Source organism: Tachyglossus aculeatus, chromosome 8 (assembly GCF_015852505.1).
Source record: "Tachyglossus aculeatus isolate mTacAcu1 chromosome 8, mTacAcu1.pri, whole genome shotgun sequence".
Lineage (NCBI taxonomy): Eukaryota > Metazoa > Chordata > Mammalia > Monotremata > Tachyglossidae > Tachyglossus > Tachyglossus aculeatus.
Window position 1 is genome coordinate 12930371 of NC_052073.1, and position 19473 is coordinate 12949843.

Below are 19473 nucleotides of genomic sequence, written 5' to 3' on the forward strand. Positions count from 1 at the left end.
ATAAATGCCATTATTATTAGATACAAGAGAATAGGGTCGGATACAGGCCCTGTTCCACATGGATTTCACAGTCTAACAGATAGCTCGTTGTGGGCAGGGAATTTGTTTGATGTTATAGTGTACTCTCCGAAGCGTTTGGTACAGTGCTCTGCACACAGTAAACACTCAAGAAATAAGATTGAATGAATGAAAGAATGAATGAAAGAATGAATACAGTGCTTTGCACACAGTAAGCATTCAATAAATACCATTATTAGTAATAATACTAATGGATATTTAACCACCAATTACAGATTTGCAGAGAAATTAAGTCATTTAAGTTACACAGCAGGCAGTTGGTGGATTTGGGACACTTGTCTACCTGTTTTTTTTTTTTTGTTGTCTGTCTCCCCTTTCTAAACTGTGAGCCCACTGTTGGGTAGGGACCGTCTCTATATGTTGCAGCCTTGTACTTCCCAAGCGCTTAGGGAAGTACATTCAATTAATTCATTCTATACGATTTAATGAATGAAAGAATGAATATAGTGCTCTGCACACAGTAAGTGCTCAATAAGTATGATTGAATGAATGAATAAAATAAGGAAGCAATGTGGCTTAGGGAAAAGAACACGGGCTTGGGAGTCAGAGGTCATAGGTTCTAATCCTGGCTCCACCACATGTCTGCTGTGTGACCTTGGGAAAGCCACTTAACTTCTCTGTGCCTCAGTTACCTCATCTGTAAAATGGGGATTACGACTGTGAGCCCCAAGTGGAACAATCTGATTACCTTGCATCTACCGCAGCGCTTAGAACAGTGCTTTGCACATAGTAAGCACTTAATAAATTCCATTAAAAAAATGCTCTGCACACAGTAAGGACTCAAAAATTAATACTGATTGGTTGTCTAGTCTAGACAAAGATGTTATTCGAAGCGATTCCATTGTTTTTAGTACCTTTGTTCTGTTATCCATCACTGAACTTACACATTTTTCAAAACATATAATTTAATTAATGGATGTATTCCTGGCATTGAGGTTAGGAGTTTTAGGAGCTATTCCCTAGCTCCTCTGTTGTTCTTAATAATTTTTTCTTCTTTTTTAAATAGACTGAGTTGAGTTCACTATTATGCAAGGTGATTGCAGGCTATTACTTGAACAAAGAAAATCTTATCTATCAGAGTGACTGAAGGTATGAACTTTGGTTGGGGGACTAAATTTCAATATAGGAGAAATAGTGAATGGTAATAAACTTCATGTTTTATAGCAGCACCCAAAGTGAACATTTATATCCACATAAATAATAATAATAATTCATAACTATGGTATTTGTTAAGTGCTTACTTTGAGCCAAGCACTGTTCTAAATAACTATTCAGCTAAACAGTAGAAAACAGAAAATTGATATGCATCTCATATGTCTTAGAACAATATTAAGGGCAGTAACTTTTGAGAGATTCACCTAAAATAGCTAAAATCATTCACTTAGATTTGATAGACACATATTCATTCATTCAGTTCATTCAATCATATTTACTGAGCGCTTACTGTGTGCCGAGCACTGTACTAAGCCCTTGGAAAGTACAAGTCGGCAACATGTAGAGACGGTCCCTACCCAGCAATGGGTTCACAGTCTAGAAGCGGGAGACAGACAACAAAACAAAACAAGTAGACAGGTGTCAGAACCGTCAGAATAGATAGAATTATAGCTAAACGCACACCATTAATAAAATAAAGTAGTAAATATGTACAAGTAAAATAAATAAAGTAATAAATATGTACAAAAATGTACAAGTGCTGTGGGGAGGGGAAGGGGGTAGGACAGAGGGAGGAAGGTGGGGGCGATGGAGGGGAGGAGAGGAAAAAGGGGGCTCAGTCTGGGAAGGCCTCCTGGAGGAGGTGAGCTCTCCGTAGGGCTTTGAAGGGAGGAAGAGAGCTAGTTTGGCAGTTGTGTGGAGGGCAGGCGAGAACAAGGCCCATTGAGGAGGTTAGCGGTGGCAGAGGAGCGGAGGTTGCGGCCTAGGCCGGGGAAAGAGAGAAGGGAGGTGAGGTAGGTGGGGGCGAGGTGATGGAAGTCGTTTCTCCTAATTTTTTTTCGACTTCGTTTCCTGGAATCATGAAGAGAGTGATGTTTTAGAGAATGGTGTTTTTGAGAACTTCATAGTGTTTTAGCAACATAATAGTCTCAACATTTATAAAATGTTATATTTTTAATTTTCAATTTTCCTGATTATTAAAATACTACTCTCTATAAAATCACCACTTCACAGCTGCTGCAGCAGTACTTACTAGAGACAGAGTTGCTGTTTGTTTCAGGGTAGGGCAGCCACATCAAAACAGAAATTCATTCTACCAACAGTAAGTTTGCCTTTAATCTCTAAAACTCATGGTATGTTTTTTAGAGTGTGAATCTGAGGATACTAATATAGTCATTTAAAAAATGAATGTAATTGAAAGCCTTGTGATTTAGAGGCAGCATATAATTATGCTGAACTTTTCTTTTAAAGGCATTCAGATAAGATTACTATCTCAGCTGCTTCTGCTGCTGCTTGCTCAGTATACCAGTTTTCAAAAGTCTTGCTTTCTCAATAACACAGCGACTATTTAAAATGTGATTTTTTACATATATATATAATGCACACATATGTTATCATGTGCATATGTATATATAATCACATGTAAATAGTGACACATATATACAAACACACACACACACACACTATAGGCTTCTACCTCGAATTGAACTGTTCGAATTGGATGAGCAGACCAGCGTGTTTGAGTCCAAGTGACAAAGACAATCCAGTTAGGTGACTAAGAGAGGTGATTGACTTTCTTGGTTGGTAGAGAGTCTTTCCCACTTTGGAGCTAGAAGACTTTTGAGAACGCTCCCAATTCTGGAACTACAAACCAGGAGGAAAAACATAATTCAAGGAAAGACAGACACTTCCAGGGCAATTGCTCAATGAGATCAAATTGGAGGCCAAACATTAGCTCAGTAGGTCTCTCCTTCTGACTTCAGCCCCAGTGTATTTCCTTCCCCTGCACTTGGGACTTAGGTTGGAATTGTACCACTTTGAATATCTCCTAGAGATTCATAGTCCCAGATTCAGATATAGGGATGGGATACAGAGTAGAAAGGAGAAGAGAGAACAGTCTGTTCTGACCACCTAAAGGCCATGATTCCAGAGGACCTTCGACCCAGGTATTGATCCTAGGTCCATAGTACAGTAATCTGAACTCTTCCATCTACCCTGCCCTCATAGAGCTTTCTTTAACTGCATCAGTTCCCAGCCTATGGTTGTAGGCTGCTCCAGGGAAAATTTAACCTGGACTAGTTCTGACCAGAATCCAAAGTGTATGGTGGAACTGAACTCTTTCTTTACTGAGAATAACTGGTTTGGTGGAACCTGATCCATTTCCTTACCACTGGGACAGACATAATACCTTAATGCTATTTGGCCAAATATGTCCAGGCCTGGTTGGGAGTAGAAGAGGCACTTCAAAGCATTCATTAACTCTTTCAGACCACTCATAAATGTCCCAATACAATGTCCTAGTAACCAAAAACAGCAACTGAACCAAACTGATGGTGAATGAAGTGTGTGAGGATCATGCAAAATTGGCATGAGGAGGGACAGGCTCCCAGAAGTTCTTGTCAATATATCTGTAGCTCCAGAGACGTGGTCTGCCCCTCCAAAACTCTTACCTTCTCTACTCTTCTTCTTTTCCTCCACATATTATACCTGTTGCCTGTGGGGAAAGTCAGGTCAGGCAGAATGGCTTGCTACTTCACTGTCTTTAATTTGTGATAGATAATGCCAATCCTTGGTCTAGATTTTTGGCATTGAGTTAATCTGGTTCATGATGAGCCTTTCCCCTAAGAATTCAATGTCATAGAAGACCACAAGGAGCTGGGAGAGGAATATGGAAAACTAAGAAAAATGTGACTAAAAGGATGAAAATTATCAGTGTTATCCATGAAAAAAAAACCCATTCAATTACATCCGGTGCAACAGGAAAACCCTACAATTTTCATTTAGCCATAAAATTATCCATTTTATTAACAGTATAGTTTGTCCACTATACTAGGCAACAATGGAGTCATTCTAGCTGAGGATTTCTGTCATAAACGAATTCAGTCTTTCCTCTCCTTTTTTTTTCTTAGTACTAAAGACGTTTCTTTCTTTCTCTTTGGCAGCAGCCAGGAAATGAGGTTGGACTTTCCGTTATCTTGACAGTTCAATAATCTTCTGTGATGTCTGTGTAATGCGGTAATGATTTGAATACCCATCACTCTCTCCTTTAACGGCAGAAAAAGTGGGAATGAAGAAATTCAAGATAGCAGGTTGGGTGTCAGGAATGGAAGATGCTTTTACCAATCATCAGTCATAGACCCAAACCCTAAGAGCATAGCAAATAAAACATTGATCTCAGTTGATTATAAAAACAGAAGGGGCCAAATATTTTGGGAGAGAATTAATTTTCACTTTAGGAGGACTTTGGAGACTAGCTCTCTAGAGAGACTTTTGCTGGTTATATATTTTAATTTTCAAGATCAATAGCTCCTTCATATGATTCAAACCACGCTTGGAAAAGTTTTTCCAAATGCTACCATCTTGTTAGATTTCTCACTTTTTTTATTTTATAGGTCGGCACACTCCTAATTAGCTATGTCCCAGAACAAGAGAGCTAAGAAATTATAATTCATCTGCCTGACAAAGAGAGTGATTTGAAAGTAAATAGTTATAGGTCTGAACAAGAAGGTCCCGAATTACTCCTTTGGTGATGTTTAAGGAAAGGGAACAGCATACCACTGCTGTGGAGCAGTAGCTGCCACAAAATGAATAACAATTCTTCTTGTTCGACAGCATTTGCATGTCTGTTCCAGAGGAATCAGTAACTGCCACTTAATGTAGCAATTATCATTTTAATCAGTTTGTATTGATTAAATTAATCTACTTCATCAAGCGGAAAGAGTCCCAAAGAATACAACAAATGTAATCATCTCAATATAATAATCCCAGCTCTGAGCTTTAAATGATGCAAGCAGAATGTTGGATAAACTTTTGAAATAGTCCCAGATTTCAGTGAATAGATTATATACAAAACAAACCATATACATATATATGGTCCAGAGTTTGGAGAAAATAGCACAGCATTGTAAAGTCCTGCACAAGTTATGATTCCTATGCCGTTGATTCTGCTTAAAGTGGCTTGACAATTGGCTGAGTTTTTAGAGTTATTTCTCATTTTCTTCTTTTTCTTTTGCTTTGTAGCTGGAAAAAAATAAACGTTATTAAAATTTAGAACATAGGCTAGCATGCTATTTATTTCAGCAAACTTTGAGCTAGACAAATAATACTTGTGCAGGTCATCCTTTTTTGCTACTTGCATGATAGATTTCTCAACAAATAAATGAGCCTTATCTTGAAGAATTTTAATTGCTCTATTCATTATGATGTGTGCTCTTCTATCTTAATCATATTTTCATGGTAAGAATTTTCTGTTAAATAAAATATGAACAAAGATGCTGTTGTTACTTTATCCTCCCCCAACTTCCCCTGCCTTCTAGCTTCAAAGTATTAAGGAAATTTTAAAAAGGAGCCTCCACACTCTGTAGAATAGGCAAAACTGTTCAGTGAAAAGTGTTAACAGTGGACGTCTTTAAGCCCAACTCTCCCAGGAAACCTCCCCAGATTAATTTCCACCACCCCAAACTGTCAGTCCAAAAGTCAACCTAACACTTATGTATTTGCATCCACCCAAAAGAGGCTACTATAAACCTCTTCATCTCCCCTTTGTTCAATCCTACCCTGGAATTGGCTAGCCTCCAGTTGACACATAGTCTGGCTATAGTTTTGGAACATGCCATCTCACATATACAAACACTACTTACCTTCAGGGCTATATTGAGTGCCACCTTTGTATTTATCAATATTTAGATTTGATGGATGTGAGGATTTGATGGATGTTATTGTATTAATAAATACAATAAAAATATAGGGACTGGGGAATGTGGCTGTGCATTTATGCATGACTTTTCTAGTAACCCAAATGCTTTTGCGTTATGAAAATACAGTGGGTGAGAACATAGATAACCTTGTCAAGAACCTAAAATTTAGAAATCAGGAAATATTTGGTAGACTATTGCTATGAACACTTGTTAGGAAACTAGTAAGGAAGAAAAAGGATTTGACCGGGATCAAAATTGCAAAAGAGCACAGTTCTCACAATATCTCATAAGAGATCACTTTCACTACCTTCAAAGACTTATTAAAAGCACATCTTCTCTAAGAGGCTTTCCCCGACTAAGCCCTCATTTCCTATTCTCCCATTCCTTTCTGCATCTCTCTTGTACTAGGATTTTCATCCTTTATGCATGGATCATAACTACCAACTCAGTTACATTGTACTCTCCCAGGCTCTTAGCACAGTGCTCTGCACACCGTAAGTACTCAGTAAATATGATTGATTGATTGATTAATAAGACAGTTAAAGGGAAGGACAGTGCAGTTCATGACACTAAGGAATGATAAACAAATAATGTGAACAGATAAAAGTAGCATAAGATGTGGAGATGTGGCACTACCATCCTTCCTGTCTCACAAGCGTGCAACCTTGGTGTCATCCTCGACTCTGCTCTCTCGTTCACCTCTCACACCCAATCCGTCACCAAAACCTGCCGATCTCACCTCCGCAACATTGCCAGGATCCGCCCTTTACTCTCCATCCAAACCGCTACCCTGCTGGTTCAATCCCTCATCCTATCATGACTGGATTACTGCATCAGCCTCCTCTCTGATCTCCCATCCTCCTGTCTCTCCCCACTTCAATCTATACTTCACGCTGTACCCAGATCATCTTTGTGCAGAAACACTCTGGGCATGTTATGCCCCTCCTCAAAAATCTCCAGTGGCTACCAATCAACCTATGCATTAGGCAAAAACTCCTCACTCTCGGCTTCAAGGCTGTCCATCCCCTCGCCCCCTCCTACCTCACCTCTCTTCTTTCCTTCTCCAGCCCATCCCGCACCCTCTGTTCCTCTGCCGCTAACCTCCTCACTGGGCCTCGTTCTCGCCTGTCCCACCTTCGATCCCTGGCCCACATCCTCCCCCTGGCCTGGAATGCCCTCCCTCTACCCATCTGCCAAGCTAGCTCTCTTCCTCCCTTCAAAAGCCCTACTGAGAGCTCACCTCCTCCAGGAGGCCTTCCCAGACTGAGCCCCCTCCTTCCTCTCCCCCTCCTCCCCCTCCCCATCCCCTCCTTACCTCCTTCCCCTCCCCACAGCACCTGTATATACGTTTGTACATATTCATTACTATTTATTTTACTGGTGCGTATTTACTATTCTATTTATTTTATTTTGTTAATATGTGTTGTTTTGTTGTTTGTCTCCCTTCTATAGACTGTGAGCCCGCTATTGGGTAAGGACCGTCTCTATATATTACCAACTTGTACTTTCCAAGCACTTAGTACAGTGCTCTGCACACAATAAGCGCTCAATAAATACGATTGAATGAATGAATAAATAAATACAATTGAATGAACGAATGAATGAATAACATTATTGCAATGGGTATTCAGATTCAACTTTACTGCCCCTTCCAGCCTTAACACATCCATAAAAAATAAATGGATTGAGGCTTCTTAAACTGAGAATTTGTTAGCTATTACATCGACGTGGCGGTTCCACAGGTGAGAAAAAGTGTGGATCCGGATCGCTGATTTCTGGTTCATTTATATCATGCAAAATCTGCCTTTGGCTAAATGCCTCAGGAATGTGGATAAATAAACTAAAAGTTCCAATACAATTCACTTATATAAAGTTGCCCAACTGCAGTCATGGAGCCCAGTTGGAGCAACTTTCAAGGGAAACTCTGTAGAAGTTATGATTGTGATAACTGTTGAATTAAGCCTTGAAGTGCTGATCAGTTTGTCATTGCAATGATTTGCACTTGTTTCTGAATGACTCTAGAATGCAGTCACAAACAGAGGCATATGGTATTCATGATCGACTGAGGCTCCAAACAATTACATCCTGTCATGCTGTTCTGTTTCACAAAACAATACTCTGCCATGAAAACAGTTGGATCACAAGGAATGACAATATGGTACTGTATTGCTGTGCACTTTGAAATGATCAAGGCACTGCTTTTTCCACCAGAAACTGGAGTGAAAAGCACACTATCAATGAGTTTGCTTTATCCAAATAAAATAAAAAATATAGAAAGAAGAGGTGGTAGGAAACAGAGGCCTTAATATTTTATTTCGGACAGAATGCATGGAATCGTCATTTGTTATCTTTATTTTTTCTTTAAATTTAAGATATCTAAGGCAGATTGGGATATATACACTAGCTCGTTGTGGGCAGGGAATGTGATCATTTATTGTGGCAATGTACTCTCCCAAGTGCTAAATACAGTGTTCTGCACAAGTAAGCCCTCAAAAAATATGATTGAATTAATGAATGGATTCAGCCACTGAGGGAAAAGTGTGGAGGTTGAATTTGAGGCTGCATCCCATTACTGGTCTTGAGAATTAAGCAAAGTAACCACATTTGTTTAAGGAGATTTTTGGCATTCACTTATTATGATTTGGCTTCTTTCACTTACCATGCTAACGGAATGGCTAGATGTGTGGAGCAGTACTTGACTGTTGTTGGCCAGTGTTAAATGGCTGCACATATGCACACTAGCATATCATTTCCCATTGCTTTGATTCTCCTTTCATCAGTGAATGAAACAGTCCATTATCATGTCAGTTCAGCCTGCTGCATTGCCACAAGCATATATAAATTAATTGTGGACATCAAATCAAACCATGTTGGTATGAAACCAGAGCTGGATTTATGCACTTTCATATATGCTAGATTGATTTGTGTTCATTTATGAAAATTGGTTGCTGTTACCTCGTCAGAGGATAGAGTGGGTAAGCAGGAAAGAATGGAGGAAATAGAAGTGCATTTTTGTGGCTTAGAAAATATTTTAATTAAGCTGAGGATTACTGTCTGACTTTTTGAATGATATTCTTTGTCTTCTTTTCCATTTCTCTTGTATCTTGCAAGTCACCACTTCAGCTACCTTTTATGAAATTGCCTTATTGTCTCTTCTCTAATCCATTCTCATTCTCCCTTGCTTTCTCTGTTTTCTTCTCTTTCCCGCCCCCATCTCTTTCCCTCCTTTCTTCATCACTCATTCCCTCTCTACCTCTCACTTCCTCCCTTCCCCTGGTCGACCCAAACCCAAATTGCAGAAATGGAATCACTGTCATTTCTTTTCACTAATGCCAGCACTATTATATTCCTATTTGGCCATAACAGTTCTTTTTCTTTGGTTTTGACATTGGGAACCTGTTGAGGAGATCATAAATTCCATTTCCCAATCACCTAACATTAAAAGGAGCTGATAAAGGCAGACCATCTCCTTGTTGATTCATATCTTCCATCTCCCCCACTGGAATGTCAGCTCCTTGAAGATCCCAAACAGGTTTTTTTTAGTATGTTGCCCAAATTCCTAATGCAGTGTTCTACACTCAGTGGAATCTCAATAAAATAAGTTGATACTGATACTGATAATATTTATCACGGTTAAGATGAGGCTAGATTCCTTTGCTGTGTTTTTCTTAGATATTCAAATAGACCATTGTGAAGAATTTAAAAAAAAAAAAGAATTGCACTTAATAGGTACAGCACTAGAAGGCAAGAGTGGATAAGGGTGTTTAAAGTTCAATATGTGAGTCAGTGTTTTAGAAGCTTCTACTCTTTCAGTTTGGAAACATAAGGTTCACAATTTACCTTTCAGCTATAAAAAGCGAACACGGATGAATGCTCTTCTGCCAGACTGTTTCCTAAATTACTTTCTCAAGTCATCACTGGTTCCTTCGCTGTGTCAATGTCTACCTTTGTTCCCATTTTCTGCTTCCCTTCCTTTGTTCAGTAATGTGATTTTTTTTCCATCCTATCTTCGAAGTCAATTAAAAAAACTTCCCAAAAGGCTTTCTCTGAAGGAATTAAGAAAGAGCTTCGTGGTTTTCTTCGAGAAGGGATTTGCTATGGGTGTTACTTCCTTGTTGTTTCCAATTTATCGTCAAATTAAATTGGGCCATTAGAAGTTTATTCATAAGAGTATTTAATTTAGAGAGAATACACTTTCCAACCAACTACATGCTCTGTTGTTTCTTTAATAGATTTACTGAATAATTTGAGTAATGTTAAAGTCATTATTTATCCAGTCCTTAAATTTGAGAATTAGGAAAATGTTTTGTTGCGGGCATTATTAGACCTTAATACATTTCAGTCTTCATTTGGACATTTGTTTCGGAAAGTCCAAAAAAAATCCCAAACTATCTAGCAGAAGCTCATTTAACCCTTCTAATTGAAACAGCATGTTTTGAAGCACTATTCCATATCAACCTCAAATACAGTTCAGTTTAAGTTCAGGGACTTTGTGGAGATCATTCATTGTTGTGCTTATAAGTCCTTTCAAATTGTGTTTTCGGACCAGGACCCAAACACTTAAATAAATGATTACATGAAGATGAATGTACATTTAAGAAGCTTTAAAGTAACTACACATTTTCTTTAAATTAAGGATCTGCCTGATGTGGAGGCACAAAAAGTTGGGATCAGTTTCTTATTTGTGGTTCACAGTGTGTACATGCAGACATTTCATCTGAAGTGCCTGCATTCCAGCAGCTTTGAGGGGGTTTGAGGCTACCCCACTGGCCATTAGAAATTTTCAGTAATCCCCAAGGCCATCATGGAGTTAGGGGGTGGAAGAGGAGGTGGGAACTTCTGGGTTCTCCAGCTAACTCATTTTAGTGCCTGAGCTCTAATCTGAAAAATGTCATGAATTTATTTATCCCACCCTTCTGATAAGAAAATTTCCAGGATACTGGTTTTTGGTGGAGCCAGAGAATTCATAACATGCATGTATATTTGATTCTGCTCTGCAAATTAATCCCAAAGGTCCCTCCTCCAATTAAACCAGCAGTGAAAAGCCATTTTTCTAATTCATCTTGCCCTCTTTTCTATCTTCTTTTATTATCAAACTTCTCTCAGGCTATGTCATATATCTTCAGTCCTAGAAGCATAATTAGTAAGGAGATACTGAAAGCCATTAACTGTGCATATCTAGGGCTTAAAAGAAATCCAGGCAGACCAAAATGAAATAAAATAGTTAATGTAAAGAAATTTAGTGTAGTCTGTCTTTTCCTTATATTCTATTTTCATGGGACTCTGTGTCCAGAGATAGATCTGTATGTATTTTCTGGAGGCAGGTGTTTGTGTTCTCTTAACTTTTTGAGACGGTGAGCATAGAAGGAGATGGAAAAGCTCAGGAGATGTGGCATTATTGAGAAGGGTGAATGTATGCCATATTTTTTAGCAGAATTGAACTTTTGAAGAATTAATAATTTTTGAAAACTATTTGCAAGGTTGATTGAAGATATAATGATTTGAAAAGCATTCACACACAGAAAAGTGTGCAGATATATCTCTGCATTCCGCATCACATTAACATTAGGTTTGTGCCCAGTTAAGAAGTTGAAAAATGGTTGGTTTGTAAGATTGCTGAACAATCCAGGTTCAAATTACTTTAATTGCGTAGGAAATATTGTTCATTTTTGAAGGGGAATGGAGAGTAAGGATGCTGGAGTTTGTGAGGAAGGGTATTTGAATTTATTTCTGCGATACGTGTTGCCTGAATTCTCTCTTTTAAAGTGTATCGTTCTATCTCGGCATGTCGGCAGTTGTATAATCACAAGGGTGTGGCCCAGTGAAGAGAATACAAGGCTTGCAAACTGGGAAATCTAAGTTCTAATTTTAGCTCTGTCACTGACCTACTCTGTGACCTTGGGCAAATCATTTAACCACTCTGGTCTCAATTGTCAATTCTGGAAAATGGAAATAGGAGAACTGCCGTCCCTCCCTTCTAACTTGTGAGTCCCGTAGGGACAGGGACTGTGAATGTTCTGATTATCTTGTAGCTGCTCCTGCACTTAGCACAGTACTTTGTTACCTAATAAGTGCTTAGAATAAATACCACGATTATTATGCCATCTAATTCTTCTCTTTCAAGTTCCCTTTTGGGGAAGCCTTAAAGTTTAATAAGTCTTAAGGAGTAAAGACTTTAGGCTAGATTGTGAGCTCCTTGAGGGTAGGGAATATGTGCTTAGTTCAGTGTTCTGCACGCAGTATGTCTTCAATGGATGCAGTTGATTGATTGAAGTTTTGGGGTGGCCCCTGATGGCACTTAAGAAACTCAGAAGCAACAGGCACAGAAGACGTTATGTAGATTCTTAGGTAACATAATTCTAAGGACTCATGAAATCTGAAGAAGGTAGAGCATGTCAGCAGGCTGATTCCTGACCCTTTTCTTCACTCCAGACTCATGAGAAGCAGTGTGGCTTAGTGGAAAGAGCATGGGCTTTGGAGTCAGAGGTCATGGGTTCAAATCCCAGCTCTGCCAATTGCCAGCTATATGACTTTGGGCAAGTCACTTAACTTCTCTGGGCTTCGGTTACCTCATCTGTGAAATGGGGATTAAGACTGTGAGCCCCCCGTGGGACAACCTGATCACCGTGTAACCTCCCCAGCGCTTAGAACCATGCTTTGCACATAGTAAGCACTTAATAAATGCTATTATTATTGTTATTATTATTATTATTATTATGTGTTCCCATCCCAGGTCTCTCTAAACATAGACACTACTTCCGTGGGAATGGGCTCAGTCTTTAGGGGTTGAAGGAAGAGAAGCACCAGGTGTTTTAAAATAAAAATACTAGATATAAAGGCATCTGGTGCCCTCCCCGTGCCAGAGAGAAGGAAAACCAGCTGAAAACTGCTGTCAGAAAAATAAAAAAAAGGGAAAAATACATTGTTAAGGCCATTGAGCTCTCTTCTTTGTATGTATGGATGACATGAACCTTGTACTATATTGAAGACAGTGCAGACCGTCATTCTCCTTCAGTGCACCATGAAGCTTTGGCAGGGGGCCGGGGGTTGGGGGGGGGGGGGTAATCGGTTCTTGCAGTTTCCTTTCAGTCACTTCTGGCCGAGATTTCTATTCCAAAGTCTCCTTTTCTTTCCCCACAGCTTCAGATGAAAATGAGTGAACGAGCCATTTCTCTCAGTGCAATGGTGCCCTTGCCTCGGAGTGCCTACTGGCAGCATATCACAAGGCAGCATAGCACAGGACAGCTGTACAGCTTACAAGGTAAGACGGTGAATTGAACCAAGAGAGGGGCCCTGACCTTCACTCCACTCAATTCAGCAAGTAGATTTAGTGGATTCGACAAGGCCCTGACCTTCCACCCAAATGTACATCATTTGGGTACATCATGTACAAATGCACATCAATACTGCTTCTAATAATGGTTGTATTTATTAGGCACTTACTATGTGCCAAGCACCGTACTAAGCACTGGGGTCGAGACAAGATAATTTGTTTGGACTCAGTCCCTGACACTCAAGTGGCTCACAGACTTCATCGAAGGTCTTGGTATTTATAGTATTAGGGCACTTGCTTTCTTCAAAACCCTCAGGAATGTGAAACAATTTCCACCAGCTTTACATGTTAAATGGGTTATTGGTCCACTTTACTTGACAGGAGAACAGAGATAAGGAGTGTGTTTGCTCTAGGACACCTGAGAAGTCAGTCTCTGAATCAAGAGAAAGGTGGCTGTCAGGTCTCTTCTCCAGGCTCTGGTAGCATTTTTGTTTAATAGGCCATATACTAGTGGTAGGGGTCATGTCGTTTTAGAGGCAAACATGGGACCATTGGTAGGAAGGGGCCTGGGAATATTACACCACATCCAGTGAGTGCTCCATTAATAAACTGGGGAAGTGGGGTAGTTATCTGGACACTGTGGAACACAGACATTGGCCTCAATTATTGGGCTATCTCAGATAAAATCCATTTTGAGCCAGCTTTGTCTCAACCCTGACTTTGCCATTGCAGACCTGGACTAAGGCTAGGTTTAGAGTGTAAATCTGGACTCTGTACAAAAGAAGAAAAATTGTTGAGAAACCTCAGAGATAGATGCATAGAAGTCTTCCAGCTCCCAAGAGTTTTCACAGCCTGCAGAATTTGCATTCCACAGCCCACTCATGATGACCAATGCCCTCTATTCTTCCACACCCACCCATCCACTTCCTCTTACAATTCCCCATGTCCTTAGGCTAAGAACACAAATGTCAGCAGGCAGCCAAAAACAAATCACCATGGAAACCTCTCTCAAAGGTTACAAAAAGACAAAGTAAAGTTTATTAAATTCCTTTTAGGCCTACTGTCTGATTTTCTTTATGTCTGAGATGATTTCTCTCAAAACCTATGTGTAAGGATGTAGAATAAATAGAACTTCAGGCATTTCACTTTGATTTAATGATATTCCAGATCTATGGTTCTGCTCCCTTTGGAGCAGGGCAGATTCATTACTAAATGTAGTTTATAAGGTTTTTATAGTAGATACTCATCTTAGTCTTTGGGAAGACATTTTGACAAGAGCACAGACTTCTCTTTCCCCTTAAGCCTCAGCATGCACTGATATGATTTGCCCGGCCATATGCATCAGAAAATCTGTCAGGTTCAGTCAGGTCGGTTCTTCTGATGCTTTTTTAGATGTGAGAACTTTCCTCTACCCCTCAAAATGAAGAGAGGGCAGTATCAACAACACACTTTTTGTTTATGAAACATGAAGTCAGAGCTGTTCTGCCATGTGTAGGCATAATGAATCAGGCAAGGTCAAGCAGTTATAGATTTTTAGAAAATATACCAGGGGTACAGGACATGATTTAATAGTTATATCAGTGGGTTAACGAAGGTAGCAGGCCTTATCAAAATGGCAGCGTCCAAGATTTAGAGAAACTGACCCTCACTCAGGCTATATTAGAAGATTTAGGCCCTGAATCCAAATTTACAAAAGGCAACAAAACTGTGAGCTCTACCCACCCTCTCTATCCCATTCCTGCTCCTCTGACTCCGACATTTCTCATCCGGTAGAGGCACCAAGTGAAAGGGACCTTCACAGTGCAGAGGTCAAGTGCCAGTATATGATGTCAACAGGAGGACTTACTTATTTCTGTGAATTCTTACATCTGTGGGAATGCTGATTCTATATAACATCAGTAGGTGTGGTTCATATTGGCTTTGCAGTGCAAGGCCGAGGGACTTTATAGGTGAGTTGGGGGAGTGTTGAAAAAATAGAGAACCAGGGCCCCGGTTAGTAAAGTCTGAGTCTTGGGCCTTGCAAGCTTTGTGAGCTTTTTTTTATTGTTATATCTTCAATTTTAGTCACTGGGAGACATCTGCTGGTTTATATGAGTATTTTTTTATATGGAAAGTAGACTGGGCCCTGACGGTAAATCTCTTCATATCTTTTCAAATCAGACTCACAGGTTGGGAAGAGGCTTTGATAAATCATCTAGTCCATTCCTCTGCCTCCAAGCAGGACCACGCTCTTGCCCTTTCAGAAAGACAGGTGGAAGGTAGATTATATTTATCCTTACAAATTACGATAGTAGGTGGCATATCAATAATTTGTCAGGAAAAAAGCTGAAATCCTACAACCTCTTGAATCCCACAGATCCCACAACCCCTAAACCTTGAATTCCACTGCATAATTAGATTTGACCCTGACCTCAAGAATAGTCTTCAAACTATGTCTGTGAAATAGTTGCCTCCTGCTTGAATATTTATAGATCTCTTGCAGATAGATTTAGTTTGACAAGCATAACAGCCATTAACTAGCCGGCTATGACAACTTCTGATAACACTATTCATGAGAGTTGGGGTGGGGATCAGGAAAAAGATCTGAGAGAAGTGCTGAGTCACTTCCTTGGAAGGTGAAACATAAAATGCTCTCACTATTTGAGCTAGTTTTGTTCCATTTTCAGGTTTATGGAAGGACACTGTAATTAAGAGAAAAGTAATAATAATGGCACTTATTAAGCACATACTTTGTGCAATCACTGAATTAAGTGCTAGGGTGGATACATGATAATCAGATCAGATTCAGCCCCTATCCACATGAGATTCAGTCTAAGAGGCAGAACAAGTATTTTATCTCCAGCTGAGGAAACTGAAGTACAGAGAAATTAAGTGACTTGTCCAAGGCCATACAACAGTCAAGTGGAAAGCTTGGACTAGAAACTGAGTCTCCTGACCCTTAGTCCCATGCTCTTACCACTTGACCACACTATCTTCCCACTTATTGCAGTGTTTGCTTCACCCCGATTACCAATAATTCAAGTTTTAGTTCTTGTTACCCAGGGTTATAGACCTAAACCAATAGCTGGAGCCAAGAGAGTCTATAGTTTCCAGTATACCCTACCAGTTTCGACTAAGGGAGGGAGAGTCAAGCAGAGGCATACCCATTTAATTCCTAGCTTGGCCAGTGACCAGCAAGTGGAAGGCAATCTGCTATAAGTCAAGACTCCCCTGTGCTGGGCAGCAGCGGCATGGAAGAGAGTCGAGGGTGGAGACTTAAGTTTACTGTGTGGGAAGAGGAAATGGTAAACTACTTCCGTATTTTTACCAAGAATGGATAACCTACCAGAACAATTGCAGATGGAGAGGGGGATGTTCTTTAATAAATCTGGGAGAGATATGTCCATGTTGTTGCTAGGGGAGGAGATGACATGACAGCATAAGGCAAGACAGGGTGATGGCATAGAATATTTGAGCTCAAAAGTATCTCATTGGCTGGTTTACCATAGTCACCTGTTTCCCATTTTGACATTACTGTGCCACACTAGATAGGTTGTTGCTGTGCTGTCCGGAGGCCATTGTGTATTGGTGGCCCAAATGATTTCCTTCGTCCAGTTTCATGTACTTATCTCTTCCATTTTAATATGGGTGAATATGAGGAATAAAAAAGAAATGAAGAAGTAGCCATCTGAAAACAATAATATGACTTTAACTTGGAATGATATTCAAACAGATCATTGCCACATGTCTCACTGCTCAAATGATTTGCTAATTATATCAGATCATATGTCTATGAATTATGTATTATAAATATTTATTTATGTTGATGTCTGTCTCCTCCTCTAGTCTGTGTGCTTGCTGCGGGCAGGGCACGGGATTGCCTATTCTGTTGTATTGTACTCTCAAGGGCTTAGTACAGGGCTTTGCACACAGTAAGTGCTCAGTAAATATCACTGATGATGATGATGATTGTTGTGGGCAGGGAATGTGTCTGTTTATTATCATATGGTACTCTACCAAGTGCTTAGTACAGTGTTCCGCACATGGTAAGTGTTCAATAAATATGAATGAATGAATGATGATGATCACAGTGCATCAGTAAGAGAAGTTAGCTTTACTATTCCAGACTCCCAGATATGGTGCTTTGCTAAACTCTGTTAGAGGACAATAATTTAACTGACAGTGATGTATGTTAATAATTGTTTTTACCCTGTTTTTACTTCATACATGGGCGACTTTGAAATGTAATTGTTGTTTTCTTAATTACCTTTGGAGAAGATGTTTCAAGTCCATTGAAACTTCATCGGACAGAGACTTTTCCTGCCTTCCAATCTGAACACCGATAAAGACTGAAAGGGGTTTTTTTTAAACTCTTTTGATTTCCTAAGCATTGGGCCAACAATGAAGAAACATAATCAATGGAGATAAATGCAGCCATTATGAAAAAGGAGGATGAGGCATTGGGAGAATTTAGCTGCAGCTCTGTAGCTCTGCAATATCTTTTTTTTTTTACCTTAGCCAAAATAAAATATGCTCTGTAGATAGTAAAGATCTGTTTCCTATTTTACAACTGAACAGAAAATAATAAACATTACTGGGTGATTTTGTATTATAGATACCATGTCTCTCACAATTGAATTTGTCCTGATTGAATTCTTGTGGTTTCACTCTTGTCTGTTTTGATCATATAATGTCAGTACATAGTTCTTATTTGTTGTATCTTGTACTCCTAAGTTACTAGTATTACTGTTCAGGATAGTAATTTACGATGAGGTTTTATTAAATTATGAATGGTTTAAATTAATGACCTTATTCACTCTTCTTACATATTAATGTAAAGACCATTTTTCAAATGATGCAATCAAATATTGTTTTTAGAGTTGTGCTTTTTTTAAAGCCTCTATTTACTTTGTTTATAGTATCTTCATAGAAGGTTTAGAAATAAAACAAAAAAACCTCTTCACCCATATTGACTTCTGCATTTGAAATATTTTTTCCTTCATACTTTCTGCTGAGTTGGAGTTTTGTGGGGTTTGTTTTCATTTTGTCTCCTTGTTGGATCTCTTTCGAACAGCAAACGGGCTCAGGTGTAAAGGGTTATGAAAATGCAAGGCTGAATAGACTGTAGCAACTCAAATAGCCATTTATTCATTGCCATTTGCCATGCCCCCAAAGGTTGCTCTGTTTCCAGCCCAGGTCTGGAAGGACTCAAGTAGTTTTCTGACAATTTAACCCCCCAATTTAACAAAGGTACTCAGATGGGCTAGAGTTCGGACTTTATCTAGCCACCTGATCTCCTTGCAATCTATTCAGTTGAGCCTAACTGATCTACAATATCTGGAATTGCTGAACTTTCTTCTGTCAGGAACAACCACCCCAAGGTCAATGCAGTTCTGAATTAGCTACAGATACAGAGACATGGGGAAATGGCCAATAACTTTGCAATGTCTACCTTTTGTGGTAAGCCTACAAAAGCCTATCTGTGAAGAAAAAGAAAAATCAATCAGAATTTTTTTTTCATAGCTGTTCATGATTTTTATGTCAAGGTTTAAAGATAGTCTGGGGGCATTATTATCATCATTATTAGATTGTAAGATAAATTGTAAGATACTTGAGGGCAGGGATTCTGTTTACCTATTCTATTGTTCTACTCTCCCAAGAGTGCTCTGTAAGTACTCAATAAATACCACTGATTATTCTTCTAGACTGTGAGCCCATTGTTGAGTAGGGACCGTCTCTATATATTGCCAACTTGTACTTCCCAAGCGCTTAGTACAGTGCTCTGCACACAGTAAGTGCTCAATAAATATGATTGATTGATTAGAGTCTAGAAGATTAAGAGTTGAATAAGGAAACAAGATTTTTCAGTTAGTTCTAAGAATTTGTGAATGGGGGCAGGATAGGATCTTTTCCCTTCATGTGGAGAAATGGCCAAGACAATGTGGGAAAAAAAAGCTCATTAATTTGAAAGAGCAGTATATGCTTAAAGATATGGGGAAGCAACGGTCTAGTGGAAAGAGCACAGAGTCAGAGGATGTAGGTTCTAATCCCAGTTCTTCCGCATGTCTGCTGTGTGACCTTGGGCAAGTCACAACTTCTCTGTGCCTCAGTTAACTCTTCTGTAAATAAGACTGTGAGCCCCATGTGGGACAGGGGCTGTGTCCAACCTGATTACCTTGTATCTACCCCAGTGCTTAGAAAAGTACTTGGCACATAGTAAGTGCTTAACAAATACCATAATTATTATATAAGATCTCTGGGGTAGGGAATTTGTGTTTTGTTCTTCTGGTGTTT

The 19473-nt window shown here is 39.4% G+C and overlaps 1 protein-coding gene across 2 annotated transcripts in view; it reads left to right on the forward strand.

Moving 5' to 3' along the window:
• DOK5 (docking protein 5) overlaps positions 1–18139 on the forward strand; it is a 92138-nt gene extending 73999 nt beyond the window's left edge. The window contains exons 7-8 of one of the 2 annotated variants that reach the window (XM_038750720.1): positions 13068–13188; positions 17458–18139. In XM_038750720.1, the coding sequence (XP_038606648.1) occupies positions 13068–13188; positions 17458–17525 (189 nt within the window). In that variant the 3' untranslated portion in view covers positions 17526–18139. Of the gene's footprint in view, positions 1–4175; positions 4467–13067; positions 13189–17457 lie in introns of those variants that run through there. The other variant, XM_038750721.1, reaches the window with a different exon arrangement.
• Positions 18140–19473: the final 1334 nt, after the last annotated feature.